Source organism: Panthera leo, chromosome D1, assembly GCF_018350215.1.
Source record: "Panthera leo isolate Ple1 chromosome D1, P.leo_Ple1_pat1.1, whole genome shotgun sequence".
Taxonomy (NCBI): domain Eukaryota; kingdom Metazoa; phylum Chordata; class Mammalia; order Carnivora; family Felidae; genus Panthera; species Panthera leo.
Window position 1 is genome coordinate 67,013,813 of NC_056688.1, and position 19,820 is coordinate 67,033,632.

At 50.6% G+C, this 19,820-nt stretch overlaps 1 protein-coding gene across 3 annotated transcripts in view; it reads left to right on the forward strand.

Annotated features, from left to right (window-relative positions):
- Window positions 1-19,820, forward strand: part of AMPD3 (adenosine monophosphate deaminase 3) — a 46,916-nt gene that overhangs the window by 15,544 nt on the left and 11,552 nt on the right. For all 3 annotated transcript variants that reach the window (XM_042906912.1, XM_042906913.1, XM_042906911.1), the window contains exons 3-9: window positions 4,369-4,573; window positions 8,192-8,354; window positions 10,463-10,682; window positions 12,653-12,782; window positions 16,925-17,119; window positions 18,422-18,553; window positions 19,086-19,249. In XM_042906912.1, the coding sequence (XP_042762846.1) occupies window positions 4,369-4,573; window positions 8,192-8,354; window positions 10,463-10,682; window positions 12,653-12,782; window positions 16,925-17,119; window positions 18,422-18,553; window positions 19,086-19,249 (1,209 nt within the window). The remainder of the gene's footprint in view (window positions 1-4,368; window positions 4,574-8,191; window positions 8,355-10,462; window positions 10,683-12,652; window positions 12,783-16,924; window positions 17,120-18,421; window positions 18,554-19,085; window positions 19,250-19,820) is intronic.

Below are 19,820 nucleotides of genomic sequence, written 5' to 3' on the forward strand. Positions count from 1 at the left end.
CTGATCCCGCTGCTTCACTGCTCCCACCCTCAGTGTGATTAGGTGTCTCCTCTGGGATCCCAAAATATCCAGAGCCTCTCACACACCAACGACATTGTGGTGACATTCTGCTGAGTTGTGTGGCCATCTATGCCATCATCGGTCAGTCAGTCCCTGGAGTCCAAGGTATATTTTCTATCTGTCTAGCCCTGGGGGCTGGCACTTGGTACTTTATTGAATAAAGTGACTTGTTGTACACAGTTGAGAGCATCTGGTGAAAGGTTTGGTCTGGTGACTTTCCCAGCCTTCAAGTCCTCTGGACAGACTACATAGGGGCAATGGGCTTGTGAAGGTCCCTGGGAAGATGCTGGCTATTCTCTAGAAGATTGAAGAGGGTCTTGGGGTTCTTAACTTGGGTTTAACACATGAATCAAATGTTATTACAGGAAGGCTTTGGGGTGCCCAGATGTTGAGGAGGGTTGGGAAATGGAGCAGGGTAATGATGGGGACACAGTGAATGGCAGGGGCAGCTGAGGGCCATAGAGCTGGGGGGAGGGGCACCAGACAGGTGCTAAGAGATACCACAATAACAGCCCATGTGACCAGTTTGTGTCCTTGTATAGAGGACCTGTTTGGGCAAGAAGGTTCTTGTGACCCAGAAGTGCCATCCATTTCAGAGAGGTCAAAGATGCTCCTGGCCCCTTGGGCCCTTAGGCTTGGCCTGGAGCTGGTGTCCTCACAGCCCCACACCCTGCCAGCTCTTTGGTAGGAGTGAGTTTCTGCCAGGTGGATGTGTGGGTGGGGGAAAGAGGGGGCGTGCCAGCTGTGGCAGAGAGAGCTGGCTTACTCTGATGGCCCAAGGGCTAGCACGAGGTAGAACAGGTGGGACTGTGGACAGACAGATCTTGGCCCATCATAAGGAAATGCTTTCTAACAGTGGCAACAGATCATGTTTTGTTCACCTTGTTTGTGTGCTTAGCACTGGCCTGGCCCAGAGTAAGTGCTTGGTAAGTGTTTCTTGAACAAATGATTGATTGCTGATGTCTTATCCAGAAATGTAATGAGCTGTCTATCAGTAGAGGTATTCAAGCAGAGGCAGTGTTAATGAGAGGACTGGTGTGTGTAGTGTTTAAAATCCTTTCCAGCTAGGACACTCCCTTGTTCTATAATCCAGATAAAGCTTACTTTAAGCTTATTAAAAGACAACTTCTTTTATTGCTGTTACACATGCGGGGCTTCAGACAGCCTTGAGAGGGAAAGAAAGACAGGTGTGTGGACACATGCACATATTCAGTCACTCAGTTGCTGCTTTCCACCTTTGTTGGCTGAGCCTTGGTTGAATAGAATGGATACTAGATATGCGCCTACAGTAGACAGAATTTCTAAAATGCCCTCCCCAAAGATGGCCCTCCCTAATCTCCAGACTTTCTGATATGATGAGACATCACTCAGCGATTATACTGTCATATGTAGCACAGTAGCAGACTTGAAGATAAGGAGGCTACAGAGGTGGACTTGATCTAATGACATACATATAAAGAGTAGGGGGCTCTCTCTGGCTGGTAGGAGAAGGGAAGTCAGAGAGGTTTGGAGCACAGAGGCAGCTATGCCTGGCTTTGAAGATGGAGGGGGCTGTGTGCAAGAATCAGAGAGCAACCCCTGCCCAGTAGCCAACCAGGAACAGGAACCTTAGTCTTATGGCCATGTGGAACTGGATTCCGCCAACAGCCTGGATGAGCATGGAAATGGATTTTTTCCCAGAGTCTCCAGATAAGAGCTCAGTGAAGCCAGCATCTTGATTTTGGCCTTTTGATACCTGGAGCATAGAGCCCAGCCAAGCCTACCCAGACTTCTCACCTACAGAACTGTGAGCCAATAAATGGGTGTGGTTTTTAAGCCACCAAGCTTGTGGCAATATGTTTTGTGCCCCAATAGAAACAATACAGGGCCCTCTCCTTGGGCTCTAGTTAGCTTTTCCAATGTTCTGAGATATAAGCTTAATGGTTAGCTCTTGTTACTCCAAGCCCTGGCCCAAGGCGAGCAAGCCCTGAGGAGTTGCCCCATCTGTTGTTTAACCTATCCCTGTGCCTGCAAAATCTGAGCTCCTAGCCCACAGATGTTCACATGTGACAGTCTGGCGCTCACTTGAAGACCAAGACAGGAGCCATAATGTCTTCAAGAAGAACTCTTTGGGCACCTGCTGATGGGTACTGGCTTCCTCACTGAGGCAGAGGAATATGGACATTCCTAGGACAAGCCTGGTGGGTTCTTGGCTTAGGCAGCCTTCCAGTTTCCTGATTATGCTGGGCTCCGTTACCTTTCTTACCTGTTGCTCACCTTAGATGTTACCTTGCTTCTCCCTGGTGAGACTGGCCCTCAGGCAGCATTGGCTGAAGCATGGGGGTGAAGTTGGCAAAGAGACAAAACAGTGAGCTGGCAGGCATGTGAATGACACAAATGCCAGAGTCTTATGGGACCCAGCTGAACCGGTCAAAATGTTAGAGGGAGCCCAAAGTAATAGCTCTTCCTGTAGGTGTGAATAACCAAAAGATGCCAAAGTGAGAACTGTATTGGTCAAGGTAAATCTGCCTTTGAGGAATGATTGACTGGCATGAGTTGACATCTTCCTTGGGGGCATGTTGCTTAGCTTAGCTCTGTGGAAAGGATGGATGGCAGGCTGGAGAGAGCCTGGGTTGTAGGCTCCTGGAGTTCAGGCTGCCTTTCCTGAACAACTCAGTGCATCTGTTATGCAAGGCCCAAGGTCAGGGCAAAGTCAAACTCTTGAAAAGGGGCTGCCTCTACTTTCCAGGTGTAAACAGCCTTGCCCCAAAGAGGTGATAACACAAGTGGGCAGATAAAGACCTGAGAGCCATGGCAAGCGTTGGGTGTATAGACAGAAGAGGTAAATGTGGTTCCTGAAAAATTAGCAACGGGCCTGTAAGGAGACCGGGTCAAGTGTCAGGAGGAAGGTAACCTCTTCCAGGTGACACATAAGGCCTGTTTGGAGATCAACCAATTTTTCCACCCCTTCTAGGTATCATGGCACCTAGAGGAGAGAGGGGTTCTGTGGGTCTGTGGGCCACTGAGGCCTTTACTGGTGACTGTAGGCCTTGGATATCCTGCTGAGTCCTCAGCTGGTTTCTGGCATTGGGCACTGCTGGGTGGCTATGCTGGGGGCCTGGGGTCATTAAAGTCAGAACTCCTCCCAGGAGAGGGGAGTGCTCATGGCTTTACCTCATTACTGGTTAACTCCCTTCCTGGAGATCCTAGGACTTGGGGTGGTGAGTGTTCACAAATCACTGTAAATAAGCATGAGCTTGTGGCATTTTAAAACCAACCTATGCCCACTTCCCCGAGAGTTTGTAAAATCATCTTTTGGTGCTAAGTGACCAAAGGGACCTGAGATTGATGCTGACTGATCTCTTTCTCGTAACAGAGATACAGATCTGCACCTGCCCAGCAGTAGCAGCAGCCAGGATGGCACAGATTAGGCACAGGAAGGAGCAGAGGGGGTGACGGGGTGGATAAGTTCCCAGAGAGGCGGTAGGCTATGGGCTAACTGCCACCCTGCCCTGTGACTTTGTACAAGCCCTCTTCCATCTCTGGGCCCCTGACTCCTTCATGAAAAAAAGAGGTGGGACTAGTTAGTCATCATGAGCTCTTCTGGCTCCAGTGCCCCAAATTTTGGATGCTTTGAAATACAAGGTGGTTATGTGTGTGTGACTCTGTTCATTGTCCTTCCTGAGGCTGCTCAGATGCTGGGACTCGGAGTTTGGGTGACTTAATATGGTCCTCACTCCTGCCCTTGGTGTTAGACCCCTGCAGTATGGTCTGCTCTCTGTCTCCCAAGACAGTTGCCTTCTCTAATGTTCTGTGTGCCCTGCACAGGCCACAACCATTCTTAGTGACCACAGGGAGGGGTATCTGAGGGCTGTTCTGTACCTCAGGCAGAGAGATGTGTGCAAGAGGAAGGCATAATTGGCAACTTCTTTTTTTTTTAATTTTTTAAATGTTTATTTTTGAGAGAGAAAGAGAGAGACAGAGACCGGGGGGGGGGGGGGGGGGGGGGGGGGGGGGGGAGGGGGCGGGGAGGGGCAGAGATAGACGGAGACACAGAATCTGAAGCAGGCTCCAGGCTCTGAGCTGTCAGCACAGAGCCCAGTGCGGGGCTCAAACTTATGGACCACGATATCATGACCTGAGCTGCGGTCAGAAGCTTAACTGACTGAGCCACCCAGGCGCGAATAATTGGCTACTTCTTAATGGTAGGGCCAGTACCAGTGATTAATCAGAGGGAAATTCTCCTGCCATGTACATAACAAAGACTCTTTATCACTTGCCCCAATTAGTGACTGATGCTTCCCACTTTTCCTTGTCCTTGGCTTTTAGAAAGAAAAGTTTCAAGATGATTCGGTCCCAGTCCCTGTCTCTGCAAATGCCTACGCAGCAAGATTGGAAGGGCGCCCCGACAGCCAGTCCGGTCCTGTCTCCCACTACCCCTGTGTTCCCTGGAGCCACTTTCCAGCCCACGCCAGGGCCCTATGCCATTCCCGAGTTCCAGCGGGTCATCATCAGTGGAGATTACTGTGCCGGGGTAAGGTGTCTCCCACTCCCCATTCTCTACCCACTCCCCTGGGGGTTGTATGAAGGCTGATGGCCTTGTGCAGAGGCCAGGGTCCCCTGGGCCACTGGGGACTATGCCCAGCCCTGAAGCCTGGTCTCGTCTGTGGGTATCTAGGAGGTGGCCGGCAGGAGGCACAGAAGTCTGAAGAGAAGGAGGGTCTTAGTAGAGGTTGTGGGGTATGGGTATGTCTAGGGTGCTGCTCATCCCTGTGAGGGAGTCCTAGGGTTGCAGGCTAGCACAGTGGGCTGTGGCTGTGGCCTGCAAGTTCCATGCATTCCCTGGGTCCAGAATGCTTCTCTCTGTCCCTGCAGCCCACTAAGGAAGATGCTAGCTCAGACCCCTCAGTGTTTCCAAGTGTTGAGTGGACTTGAAGTCCAGGTTTGCGTGAAATCAGTTATTGCTTGTTCAGCTTCTCCTATGTGATTAGGCTCAGTATCCTTAAATACAGGCGAACCTCTCCCAACCAGGAAGAGGGGGTTTGAGGAGAAAATGAACAAGCTTGGTTTACACCAAGTCGGTTAACACAGTCACCAAAAATGTGCTGATTTTCCTGGTTGGATGATGCATTTTTATTGCTTACTTCTTTCTTTTTTTTTTTTTTCCAATTTTTTAATGTTTATTTATTTTTGAGAGACAGAGAGAGACAGAGCACAAGCAGGTGAGGGACAGAGAGAAGGAGACAGAATCTGAAGCAGGCTCCAGGCTCTGAGCTGTCAGCACAGAGCCTGACGTGGGGCTCAAACCCACGGACTGAGAGATCATGACCTGAGCTGAAGTAGGATGCTCAACCGACTGAGCCACCCAGATGCCCCTACTTCTTGAAGAGAAATATCAGTTAGTGCCAGGGTTAAGTTTGGTTCTATCTCCCTGGCCCTCAACCAGCTACCTGTTGACCTCAATTGACCTTGTTGTTCTCTCTTCTTTTTAACAGTGGTTTTAGAATATATGATATATCTGAGAAAGCAAAGTAGCTACTACTCTTCTTATACATTACCCTGTAGTTTTAAAAAATATGTTATTTGTTTGAGGCAACCCTTGTGTGTTTTCACACAAATAACCTATGTACCTACAATTAACTAGGCACATATAATTTGTTTATTTTTACACAAATGGTAGTTTACACATTATACTGAGTCTAGCTTTTTTCACTTTACGGTACATCTTAGAGATAATGCCATCTCAATAGATAAAGAACTTCCTTGTTCTTTTTTTTTTTAAATATATATAAGTGCATAATATTCCACTGTGTGGATGTACCACACTTTAAGTTCTTATAGATGGGAATTTTGTTGGATTGGAAACAATGCAGTCCTTCCCCAAAGAAGCAGTATCCTGACTAGGAGTCCTTGGTGTCTACCTGGCCTCTGACATGTGGGCAGAACAGGAAAAGGGGGAGTTGAAGTAGATTGAAAGCCAGCTGAATGGGAGGATGTTGGCCTGGTTCAGTAGCTAGCTTCTTTCCATTGATTTCTTGGCACAGAGCCCCTGAGCTGGGCGGTTGGTCCCCAGAGAACTATGAGTCCATGAGAAACAGGCTGACCTTGCAGATCACCTTGGCCCCCAGTAGGCCCACTGTCGGCATGGGGCCTGCAGTATCTATAAGTGGGCCGATGGCTGGTCGTTCCCTGGAATCCCAAGTACCCTCTCTAGCCATGGCCTGAGCCCCTTGCCAGGCTGAGTCCATTGGCTCTGCAAGGTGTTTGGCTTTGTCATTGGCAGGGACGTATTTTTGTCTAAGGTTCTAAGGTGTTTGTGTCTTCTCACCTATTCCTGCTACTCTCAGAAGCCATCCACTGGAAGGTGTAAAATGGAATTAACACACTCTTATGGGGACATTTGGAATCAGGAAAGGAGAAGTTACTTTCTTAACCAAAGTGAGGAGCAACATTTAGTGAAAGTATAAAAACATGCATGGAAAAGGTATATACCAACTTCCTTCCTCTGAGGCTGGAGTAGGGTGAAGGAACAAGGAGGGTAGAGTTTTAGCTATATCTATGGTGATTTATTTATTCATGTATATAAGAGATCTGGAACAGTAATGAAAAACATTAAAAGTTTAGCTCTGGAAGGTAAACACATGAGTGTCTGTCATATTATCTTCAGTGCTGTCTTTATGTTTAAAGTATTTTAAAACTAAAAATGATTTAAAAAAATTTTAATGTTTATTTATTTTGAGAGAGAGTGAAGGAGAGTGAGTCGGGGGTGGGGGGGCAGAGAGAAAGGGAGAGAGAGAATCCCAAGCAGGCTCTACACTGTCAGCACAGAGCCTGATGCAGGGCTTGAACTCATGAACCATGAGATCATGACCTGAGCCGAAATCAAGAGTCAGACGCTTAACCGACTGAGCCACCCAGGTGCACCAAAACTAAAAATGATTTTTAATTAAAGCAGAGAGGAAAACTTCCGGGAACACCCCTGCCACCCTCCCCACCCTGGCGCCCCATGCTCCACCAGCATCTTGTACCTCCCTCTGCTGTGTCACTTACCTCCTGTTACGACTGTCTGGTTAGTGGCTTGTCTCCCCAGACACATGCATGTTTCTGCCACACACATCCTTGCCAAACGCACAGAGGTAAATGAGCCCAATGGAAGGTGGGAATTTATCTTGTCTGTCTTTGAGTACGAGACAGCTCTGGGAAAGCAGAACATGCTTAGGCTTTGGGACCCAGTCAGATCAGAATCCGAAGTTTGACTTTGTAATTTCTGGGCATCTCTGGGCCGTGGTTTCCCCATTTGTAAAATGGGTTGCCGTAAGGACCAAAATGAAATCTAACACTTGTCAACAAGTGCTTGTTGCCTGGGTGAATTGAATGATTAACAGACGAATCAGAAGCCAAAGCAAAGCAGCAGACAGAGCGTGCAGAGTTTTTATTTTTCCCTCTGAGGGACTCAGGTGAGTCCCTCACGTGAAAGCGATGATACCCTCTGATCAGACATATGTTCTGGCCTTGCCTCTTCATGTTCAGGATGCAACAGCAGGCTTGTGGTTTAATCAGCAGGACTTGGGGCTGGCCTTGGGGGTGCAGGCTAGAGTACCTGCCTCTTCCCTAGTCTCTGGCAGCCATAACTCTCCTCCTGTGCCAAGGGTCCCCAAGACCACCCCTGGGCTCAGTGATTCACTAAGAGGACGTCTAGGACCGAGCACACAGTTTACTCAGGACTAGGATTTATTACAGCAAATGGATGCAGAGCGAAGTCAGCACCAGGAAAAGGTACAGGGGGTGGAGTATGGAGAGGCCAGACTCCTCTCCCCATGGAGTCACCAGAACGTACTTAATTCCATCAGCATTGATTTATGACAAGTTTGAAGTGTCGTCTATCATGGAAGCTCATTAGAGACTCAGCACCTAAGGTTAATAAAAACGTTGTCTCCCAGACTCCCTGAGGAAATCAGGTGTTCGACATAAACCGAGCATAAACTGTACAGTTTAGGCTGGGTGAGCTGCTCGTGTGAGTCAGTGGTAGGAATGCCCCCTGAAGCCCAAGTTCCCAGCCACCAGCCGAAAGCCAACTTTACAGTAGATCTTGTTAAGGACAGTGGTCTCAGGCCTGTGATGCGGACTCTTCTCTGCACACCTCCTTCTGCAGATCACCGTGGAGGACTATGAGCAGGCTGCCAAAAGCCTAGCCAAGGCCCTGATGATACGGGAGAAGTATGCCAGACTTGCCTACCATCGCTTCCCACGGACCACGGCCCGGTACCTGGGTGACCAGAGGGTAGACAGTGTACCTCCAGAGGAGGGCCTCCCAGGTGGGTGCATGTGGGTCCCAAGTGGGGCACGGCCCAAGAATTGGTACTGGCTAGATGTATTCTCTTTGTTCTGGCTGGATGTATTTCTCCCACATGGTGTTTTAAGGGCAAGGCTCTGGTATTGGCTTCCTGCACCCACGTTTGCTGGTTTCCCCAATGTCTGATTCTGTGTGCACTGTGTACCCGACTCTGGGCAGAGCTGAGCTATAGAAGTTAAGAGAGAGGCAAAAGATAGTCCCTGAGCTAGAGAATCCTCCAGAGACATAGGCAATCTCATTCTGGGTGTTTAACACAACACCATCAGACAGTAAATGTTGAATTGCTGGTGGGGTGGGGTAGTGTGGGGATAGATGCAGAGTGCATGTTCTGGGGGTAGGGAAAGTAGGCTTTGACGTCAAACACACCTGCATTCTAGTCTCAGCTCCACCACGTTCTTGGGCAAGGTGTTTCGCCAGACCTCAGTTTCTCAATCTGTAAAATGGGAATAATACCTATGCCTTGGGCCTGTTCTGCAGCGTTTGGGGAAGAGGAGGTCAGAGATGGGAGGATGGTTTCTGGTGGAGACTGGCCTGTGAAGGACATAGGAGCAGTAAGTTAGGTAACGTGAATGAATACAACAAGAAACCACTATCTGTGAAGGTGGTGGTGGGGGATCAGATGAGGGCCTGGTGGTCTGCCAGTGCCCAAGGACCTGGCTGCCTGCTGGGTGTAACTGCTGTCGACAGGTCTTCTCCTGTCTGGGTTTTCCTTGAAGCTCTGAGACCTGGGCTTTGGACATCTGTTGCTACCTGGGACCCTGGGTGTATCTCAACACTTCGGGGCCCATTTCCCTATCTGTCTGAGGCAATTTGATGCCATCTGCCCCAGTTTGGGCAAGGGCAGACAGGAATGACTGTCAAATATGTACTGTATACAAAGCAGAGTACCCCGGGGGCTGGAAATGAGCATGGTGAGACAGAGGCTGTGGCTTCTTGCAGGCCTTGGTCCTGCCTGCATCTCACAGGCCCCTGGCACACTTTAGGGATTCCTGAGCTAGCCTGGGGCTGTGCTGCTTCAGCCCCTGTGATGTCTCACTCCTGCTCTGGGACAGTCTGTTCTGAGCACTGAGTGGGGGACACTGCCTTGGTTGCTTTCTTTGATGAAGATTCCAGGGAGTGTCTCTAGCTCTCGCTGGCATCTGAGAAGGTGGGCTCTATGTGGGTTGGTTGATGTGCAGAGTTGAAGCCCCCAGTTTTACTGCTATTTAGTAGAACCCGTTCCCTGGCCAGAGACAGAGCTTATCAAGAGTTAGGAATACTCATTATAAGAGTAATGAGAATAATGTCCTCTAATTTATGGGTTAGGCGTTACTGTTACAAAGCATTTCTTATGCCCACTTTTGCAGCCTTCACCACAGCCTGTTAAGGCAGGTTGTGTTATTCTCAGATGAGCAGACAGGATCAGAGAGCTGAAGTGGTTTGTTCGGTCCCATAGCTGGGAAATAGCCAAGAGGTGTTTTCTGCCTCCTGTGGGCTAACAGCTGTGGGGACAGATAGCTCTGTCGTTGCCATTCCCTGCTCTGTGGGAGATAAGCTGCCTATTCTGTGCTCACTTTGGGGAGGAGGAGGCTTTTCCATGCAGCTTCTTGGCTGCCCTCGGCTCAGGAAGATGTGGGAGGACAGGGACAATTATTCCCATTGGGCAGTCCCAAGTGCTGCCTGTTCTTTTATTAGGAGAGGACACAGCTGCCCTTTTTAATGTGCCTGGCATCCCTGTCATGCCCAGGAGGCTGGGGTTCATTTCAGTTAAATTAAAAATATTTAATGAAGTGCTAGCCATGTGCCAGGGTCTGTTCTAGGAAATGGGGATACAGTAGTAAACAAACCAAACATATACTACCTAGGATAAGTAAGTGATATTATTTTACATAGTGGCAAATGCTAAGGAAACAAAATAAAGCAGAGAAGGAGATATATGATGTCAGGGTAGGTGGGGGTGGGTGGGGTGGTTAGGTTTTAGATAAGATGATGGGGATATCCCTTATTAGAGGGCTAAGGAATGTGACTTTTGAGCTCCTGTGAGCTCAAGAGGTCAAGGGCACTTTACCATCACTCAATCCTGTTTTGCAGACTTCCACCCTCCCCCTCCACCCCAGGAAGACCCTTACTGTCTGGATGATGCTCCCCCAAACCTGGGCTACCTGGTCTGCATGCAGGGGGGCATCCTCTTCGTGTATGATAATAAGAAGATGCTGGAGCGCCAGGAGCCCCACAGCCTACCCTACCCCGACCTGGAGACCTACACAGTGGACATGAGCCACATCTTGGCTCTTATCACGGATGGTCCCACGTAAGCCAGCTTTCCCCGGGTCTGCCTCTCTTTGCATGGGGGTTGTTCTGTAGGAAGGGGCTGAGAAAGGTCAGCTCACCCTTTAACTCTGGGCTTGCCTGCACTTCAGTCATACCAGAAAGAGAGTACTTGTCCCCTTCCCCAGTGCTTTGTGGGTTCCTGCAATGATTTTCCATCATAGGCTGGCATGTTCTTAGAGTGGTACTACCTGTCCCTTCTGCATCCTAGATGTGGAGCTTCTGTTTGCTGGTGGCCACCTGTGTACCTGAGAGCAGCTGCTCTCTCTCCCCAGGCAGGGCAGTGGCCTTGTGGAGATAGTGCCCAGGGCATTACCACAGGTGGTAGGGGAGAGGTGAAGGCTGTTGCCACAGGCATTGGGTTTCCCATGTTTCTGGAGGGGAGAGTGCAGGGAGCCTGGGGACTTTGTGCCATGACCTCCAGGATGCTCATGGGCTTGGCTGAGCTAACCTGTCAGGCGGTCAGTCATCTATCTCCCTGCATTGGGCCCCTCCCTCCTTGGTGAGCACTGCAGCTCATCAGCAGAGGAGGGCCGGTCCCTGAACCCTCAAGTGGCTGGACCCCTGTGCTGTGACTGTCCAGCCAGGACTGGAAAGCTGGGGGAGGGAAAGGGTGCTGGTCATTGCCGAGGGACCTCTCTTGCACTGCCTTTAGGTTTTTTCTGGGAATGGTGTGATGCCAGTTCCCAAGAGAGGGAGTGGGCCCCTGGGGGGTGGGCAGAGTAGTTCTCTGTCCTCACTGATCTGAGGACAGATCTGGGAGGGGGGAAAGGCAGTTCCCAGCAGGCTTGCCTCTGCCTTGTGAGGAGGAACTTTGAGGGGGAGCCTTGGGAGGGGGGGAGGGGGAGGACCCTGGCTGTTCCGGGAGGTATGTAAACAGTAGCTGTCCTGTCCAGGAGGCTATCCAGGTGAGACCTGCTGGGGAAAGGATTGGGTGGAGATGGCTTTTGAAATCCCTCGTGACTCAGACTCTTCATGCATCCTCTGTGCCGCTCTGGGGCTTGCCTCGGCTGACATGGTGACGTTCCAGGGTCGACAGCTGGTCCTTAAGAACGTCCGAGTGATTGCATGCCATGAGAGCTGCTGTTTATTTGGGGGCCACAAGGAAGTAGGGTGGCGTGACTTGTGGTTGAAGTTTCCGTGTGGCTTGAGCACAGGCACATGGCCAAACCCCTGGGTTGGTTGTGGGCTGGTGGTTGGCCAGGAGCAGTGAGTTCCCACCCCTGGGGGCCTTTGCTGGCTGGTGGGAGCATCAGTCCATGCAGAAATTTCTGTGCTACTAAACATCCCTACATTCCTAATCTGCCCATGATACAAAACATCCTCTGCTTGTCTTGAGACCTTAGAGTTGAAGGGTCTTCAGGTCTTGGGGTTTGGGGAATGTCATTAGATTACAGGATGCTTCCTCTCTATGCCAAAGGTAGGCAGGTCTTGCCTTATAGTTTGACTGTACTCCTGATCTTCTGGGGAGAAGTGAAACTCTTTAAAGAAGTAAAGGTGGCTGAGGATCAATGGGAAGACATAAGGAAGGAAGGAAGGGGTGAGGAGGGAGACTTTTATTGAGCATCCGCTCGGCTCAGAGTTAGGCCCTTCACACACATGAGCCAATTTAACCGCCAGTTCAGTCCTGGGCATTGCCATCTCTGTAGTTGCTCATGGGAAACAGAGGCTTGGGATGAATTACTTAAGCACATAAAGCTAGAAGTCAGAGCACCTGTGTGAGTTTGCAAAGTCAGCTTTCCACTGCCCTGAACTGACTCTCTGCTCATTTCGTGGAATATGTGGAGGTGGTTACACAGGTCAGCTGGGTCTGCAGAAAGCTGGGACCACCACATCCCTCCCTGCTGCATCCTGACCTTGCACCTGAGGGTTGGTCCCCACAGCCACTGGAGGTCTCCAAACTGGAGAGCTCGATGCCACTTCTCCTCAACTGTGGTTTCTCCCCACTTGCAGGAAAACATACTGTCACCGGCGACTAAACTTTCTGGAATCCAAGTTCAGTCTTCATGAGATGTTAAATGAAATGTCTGAGTTCAAAGAGTTGAAGAGTAACCCTCACCGAGACTTCTATAATGTGAGAAAGGTGCGTCAGTGGGCCACTGTTGAGAGCCACCCCTCCCAGTCCCCTTTCCAAACCACTGGGATACCCTGGGTGAGTCTGGGGCTGGACCCCTGTGTGGTCTTCCTTGGCCAGAGGAGTGTGATGTGTACATGCAGAAGGAAGACTGGTGAGTTGCCTTCCTTCTCTCAGGCCATGCCTCAGATCATGCTGGGTATGATTCTAGGTGGAAATCTGTCCATATCATGTATCTCTTGGAATGTGCCCTCTTCCTTAGAAAATGGGGTATGGTCTGTTAATTGTCATAAGACTTGAGGTCAGGCTACTTTTAAGGTAGAGGATGTATTACATTCATCACAGAGAGAAAAGGCTGTTATGAACTCTTTGGGCTTGGGAGTTTGTGGTTTTGCTTCCTTCTGGATCAGGTGTATTTATGGAAAAGATCTGATGTGCTCCTGTCTCTGCCACTCCCCTAGGGTGGAGGGGGAGGCTTAGCCTGGGCTCAGGTTCCTGTGGCCTGCAGGGGCTGCAGCTGGGGCAGGTGTGTATGTTAAATGATCATGGATTCCAGCTTTTCCACTTTCTTCCATTCATGAATATCAGTGCTAAGCACGGGGTGTTTGATGTTGAGCAGCAGTCGCTGCCCATCCCCAAGAAGTTCCTAGCCTAGTCCTCTCAGTGTGGTGTTGTGGCAGGGGTGGCTTTCAGGAAGAGGCCAGAACTGAGCTGACTTAAAGAGTGAGTAGGAGTCAGCCTGGAGGGGGGTGGGGTGGGGGGCAAAGGAATGAAAGGGATGGCGTTCTAGGCAGAGGGCACAGCATATGCAAAGACCAAGAGGGAGAGGGTGCTATGAGAGAAGAGACTACGACCAGTGTATGCCACAACAGCAGGTGGTGTGGTGTGACAGGCGCTCAGGTGCTGGGGGAGAGCGTGGTGCTGGGCTGTGGGGAGAGTGTGTTGGCAGAGGTGTATGAGGTTCTGGACCATGCAGGGCCCCTGGGGTTCACAGAGGAAGCTGGGAAGGGGGAGGGGGCATGGTAGTATTCTGGGACAGGAGCTCATAGGGGAAGGGTGGGGATTAGGCTTTGCCTCATGGCCAAACCTGAGCTGAGTCACAGTGGGGTCCTCGTCTCCATAGGGGCCTCTGTCCTAGATGTGACCCCTGAGGACTGCCCCTCTCTGGGGCAAGCTTTGATAAGGGAACCTTGACTGGGGGTACAGGGAGGATGTGGCTCCTCTGTGGAGCTCAGGCCTCCCTGACCTGATTGGGAACACTCAGCTGTGATGGTTGGAAGGCCTCCAGAGAGGTCCCAAGGTCACTTCTGTTAAGTGAGTTCCCATCCCTGGGGGCCTCCTCTAGGGGGTTCTAAGGTCACTTCTTGTGGTCTGGCATGGACTCCCCTTGGATGGGACCATCCATCCAAGGCTCTTCTCAAGGAAGAGCCTTGAGAATGAGAGGTGACTTCAGCTCATGAGCTGTGAGGCTTATGGAAGTGTCTCAGGGGGTTCCAGGTAGAGGTGACAGCATATGTGAGAAATCACCTACCTGGTACCCTTACCTTTGAGCACTATTTGCTCCTTCTCTAAGAGCCTCAGGTGCTCAGACAGGTAGATGCTCAGGCACCATGCCAGCCCCTCTCAGCCCTGCCTAAATGCACTACACGTACCCAGATGGGTGTCTGAGGAAGCTTCTTGCCCAGCCCAGTGCAGTTCTACCCTCCACATGAGTGCTCTGGGCCTACTTCCTGCTGCCTGGGGCTAAGGTGTCCTTGGTGATTTTACTGGCTGGGACACTGCTTCTGAGGTAGGGCCCCAATGGGTGCTCCTGAGCCAACCAGCTGCTCTCTGGCTGTGATGTGGAAGAGGTCCTGGAGGGGGCCGTGGTTACCTAACCCTAGGGGTCCCCCTCTCAGTCTGAGGCTAAACGTGCTCTCTGGATAGAGATGGCCTTAACCCCTGTGCCGTAATGCAGTGGCCTGTTTTCTGGCACCACAGCAGTCCATAAACATGGGCCCAGATCTGCTCCAAGTCAGGCCTCTGCTTGCCCCTCCCTGCCTCCTGGGTGCTGACTGCTCTATCTTACCTTGGAAACCTCTTCTGTGAGAGAACCGGCTTTCTGAAACCCAGGGTGGCCTGGGAGGGTGGCCTCCATATTTCTAGGGTAGCTATCAGTGTTGTGAGGGCAAACCAGGGCTGTGCTCTGAGGCAGAAGCTGTGCGTGGCCATTGGGTCTGTGTGGGTGGTGTTTGTGAAAGTATCTGCAACATCACAACAGGTCATGTGTCATGACACCACGGGGCCCAACCAGCAAGACTGTGTAACTGAGACATTTGTTGTTTGCTCAGAGTTAAGAACCAGGGCCGAGTGTGTTTACTGCTTAGGAGTTGGGTAAGATTAGTCCTCAATGCTGCAATCAATTAGTGATGTCTGATATGCATGTGGAAATGGCCAGTGTTGGCCAGCCCTGTGTGTAAACTGTACTGTTTGCTTACACCTGGATCTTAGGTGAAAACAAGGAACATGCTGGTGTCTCCTCGTGAATTGAAAACACTGACATCCAATGACAGGCTCTTTTACTTGTTTCTAAAATAATCACCTTGGACATTCCAAAGTTTGGATTGGATGCTTCCTGGATTGTCCAGTTGTTTTCTTCCTTCATCTTGTGACTCGTGGGGATAAGGACAGACTGCACCCCCTGCAGTGTGTCATTGGTATGCTAGAGGACACAAGCAGAAAGCCCAGAATGTGCTCTGTCATGCTGAGGTAGTGGAGTCTAGCTGCGTCCTGCTGAGCTAAGCCAGGCTGACCTCTTGTGCATCCCACATGAGCCCAGCCTATCCCTGAGGTGACTGAGCCTTTACAGTGTGCTTTGGGCGATGTTTTAGCTTTTGGTGCTTTGAATTGTTTTATTTCTTTGATGTCTAGTGGTCTTTCTGGTTGGAAGTGGCAAGATTAATGGCAAGAAGGGCCCGGATGAGTCAGTGATGCTGTCAGTGACATGGGCTGGCTCAGACAATATTCACAGAGATTCAACAGATCAAATGTCTGGTTTGGCCTGACTTGGAGATGCCTGGCCAGCTGTGGACAGCATTCCCTGGCCAGAGGTCAGCCGCCTCCTCATCCTGGCCCTGGCAGAGTACCCAGCCGGCTACAGCAGTAACTGCAGAGCCCATGAGACTGCTGCCTCTCTCCCTGGGGACCTCCCTGAGGCCCCTTGGGCTCGTGCAAGGGGCATTAGGATGCCCACTGTGACTTCAGCCATCCCCTGGATTAGCCAGGTCTCTGTTTCCTCAGGGCTGGTGGCTGATGGGAATATTCCAAGAGAAGTCAGTGGGAAGAATGGTACCTTGTGGGGCATTTGACGGGCCCTTAGGGTTATTTGAGGATGTGGATATCATCATTTGTTCATCCATCCATCCATTGACTCAACAAATGCATCATATTAGGCTCTGGGTGGGCACTGGAGACTTAGATGCATAAGATGAGGTGTCTGTCCTTGAGGACTGTGCTTCCAGTCTAGTGACAGAGTAGATGGGGAATTTGTAGAGTGAACAGCAGAGACATGTACACTAATGGGAGTGTCCATGCTAGCTTTCCTGGTCGGGCAAGGGAAAAACTGGTCAGTGTGCTGAGGGGATCAGGATTGGCTTCCAGGAGGAGGAGGTTGTTAGAAATTCCCTGTAGGTGGATGAGATTGGTGAGGAGGAAGGAAGACATGCCAGGCAGAGGAGACACATGGGCAAAGTGATGTGGTGCAGAATAGCACAATGCCTCGGGTACCTGTAAGTGGTATGTCATGGCTGGAGCATAGAGCAGGCAGTGGTAAGGTGGGAATTAAGGGTGGAAGTAAGCCTTGAATCCCAGGCTAAGGAGTTTGAGCTTTATCTTGGAGACTTGGGGGCCATTGATGGTTTTGTTAGCTGGGGAATGGCCAGACACATTTTAAAAAGATCTCTGGATGCTATAATGAGGTGAATTGAGCAGCAAAACTAGAGGGAGGACCAGTTTCAAAGCCTAGAGGAGAAACTGGGGGGAGGGGTGTAGATTCAGGCATTGGTAGGGCCATGGATACTGAGGTTTTGCCATCCACTTTGAGGGTTGGACACCCCAATTCTTGTGGCCGGGGGAGGTAGCCTGGCTCATGGCTTGTGGGCACCATGTTGCAGGTGGACACACACATCCACGCAGCTGCCTGCATGAACCAGAAGCACTTGCTGCGCTTTATCAAGCACACGTACAAGACAGAGCCTGACAGGACTGTGGCCGAGAAGCGGGGCCGGAAGATCACCCTGCGGCAGGTGTTCGACAGCCTGCACATGGACCCATATGATCTCACTGTCGATTCACTGGATGTCCATGCGGTGAGTGAGGTTCTGCCCTAGTGCCTCAAGCCATCCTGGTTGGGGACTCAACCTGCTGGAAGGAAGCCATGGTTGTGCCTGGAGAGAGGCTGGCGGTGTAAGCAGCTCTTTCTCTTCTAGCCATAGGAGATATAAGAGGTAGTTTGGCCTCAGGGAATAGCAGGGCCATGCGGTCGGAAAAAAGAGTGTGACTTGGAGTCAGACAGGTCCCCCTTCTAATTCTCCTTCTGCCAGTTAGGAGTTGGGTGCCCTTAAGCAGGTCACTTAAGCTTTCATTTCCTTGTTTATGAAATGGTGAATGCCATGTGCCTTGTTGATATTACGAAGTTATTAAAATTCTAAATGATGGTGCAGCTGCTATAGAAGACAGTGTGGAGTTTCCTCAAAAAGTTAAATGCAGAATTACTATTATATTCCAGCAATTCCACTTCCAGGAATATACCCAGAAGAATTGAAAGCAGGGACTAAAACAGATACTTGCACACCAGAGCTTATATAGCAGCACTATTCACAACAACCAGTAGGTGGAAATGACCCAAGTGTCCATCAGTAGATGAATGGATAAACAAGATGTGGTAGATACACACAATGGAATATTCTGCAGTCCTAAAAAGGAATGAAGTACTGATACCTGCTACAACATGGGTGAACCTCGAAAACATGCTAAGTCAGAAAAGCCAGACACAAAAGGACAGTGGGTATATGATTTATTCATATGAGGTACGTGGAATAGGCAAATTCATAGAGAGAGAGGGGTGGTTACCAGGGGCAACCAGGAGGAAGGGGTCATGGGGAGTTATTGTTTAATGGGTATAAAGTTTTAGTTTTACAAGATAGAGTGTTTAACTGCACACTTAAAAAACGGTTAAGATGATAAGTTTTGTGTTATATATATTTTACCACAATAAAAAAATCTTAGTAAAACAAATAAAACACTGAATAAAGTAATGTGGAGAAAGTGCCTGATGAAGTCAAGGCAGTAATAGACACCCTTTATTACTGATTGGTTAGTAGTCTGGTGTTTTCTGCTCACTCAGCCAGTGTTGCTCCTAGCTGTGGTTTCTTGGAGCACAAGATGCCTTGATCCTTCACAGAGGGCCTCAGTACAGGACCCTGGGGCTGACTGAGTGAGGAGACACATCATGGCCCCAGGACTTTCCAAGATTTCATGCAAGAGCTGACATAGAAGATAGCCATCAGCATGGCTGCACATAAGACCCCCTTGTAAAGGCCTGGAGAGAGAAATGTGTATGGTGGCTACAGAACAATGTGGTGATCTGTCTGGTGGTCTCCTCTCTCCAGGGCCGGCAGACATTCCATCGCTTTGACAAGTTCAACTCCAAATACAACCCTGTGGGGGCCAGTGAGCTGCGCGACCTATATTTGAAAACTGAAAACTACCTGGGAGGAGAGTACTTTGCTCGGATGGTCAAGGCGAGTGAGCCCTAGGCCTCTCCAAGCCCTCTTCCGATACCTGACAGCATCTACCTGCAGAGGGTGGGGGCGCTGCATAGCCTCCTGTTTTCCCCTCCCCGAATCCCCATCAGTCCACCATCCAGCTCAGGCAAGGCACAGGCATGCAGGAGCCCTGTGCGGTGGCCCAGGCTGCCAGCTCCCGAGCATGGGCACACTGGTGCTGCAGGTGCTGAATGCACGCCAGAGGAAGGGAGGGTATCCACCAGTGCTCACAGCAGCCAGGCTCACTGCCCTGTCTGCAGTCTGGATTTGGGGCAGCGTAGCTCCATTTGGAGGGGCTTCTGCTGCCTGGCCTGGTTAGACATGTGACTGTGTAGACCACAGCCTTCCCCTCCCCCAGGCAGGAGCCTCTACTGAGGTGGAGGAGTAGTTACATGGCAGCAAGAGGATGTAGATCAGGCCTTCCCAGCCTGGGAGCAGGTGGTGAGGGAGCTGCAGGATCCGGCAGCTGGGGTGCTCTTGGGCTGACCTGAGCTCTTCTTGGTGCTAGGAGGTGGCCAGGGAGCTGGAGGAGAGCAAGTACCAGTACTCAGAGCCACGGCTGTCCATCTATGGCCGCAATCCCAAGGAGTGGCCCAAACTGGCCCGCTGGTTCATCCAGCACAAGGTCTACTCACCCAACATGCGCTGGATCATCCAGGTGCCCCGGATCTAGTAAGTGAGGTGGCCTGCTGTCTGCCCATGCCCTCTGGGGACACAGCCTATCCCTCATGGGCTGCTGAGTCTGTACTATTGCTGGTGGGGCCGGTTCTGGTGCCAGCTTGGGCCTCTCCTCCCTAGGGATTTTCCCATAGTGCGGGGGTGGTTGGCAAAGTTGTCCTTGTGACACTTAAACTCATTCTTTGAAGAACAAGCCCATGCAAAACCTAGCAGGAACTACTACCCATCTTCTCAATGGGGTTTGGGGGTGGATTATCCTTTTGCATGAGCCCCTGGGTATGAGTAACTTGATGGTGGCGTTGCTGGCACTGGATTTCCATGGCTAGGACTCAGATGACCACTGTCCTCTTCCATCTGGCCAATGTGGGGCTCATGGTCCCTGCGTGGGCCGGGATATATGGTTTAAGGGAACTCAACTCAGTGGAGGAGAAATTTGAGAACCAAGAAATTTGAGAACTCATCTCTCAGACCTTTGGTCAGCCTGAGTCCCAGCACCCCACTCCAGCATGGCCTCTAGCTTGGAAAAGCTCTCTGATGGGCATGGGTGGGCGTTGACCAATGCCTA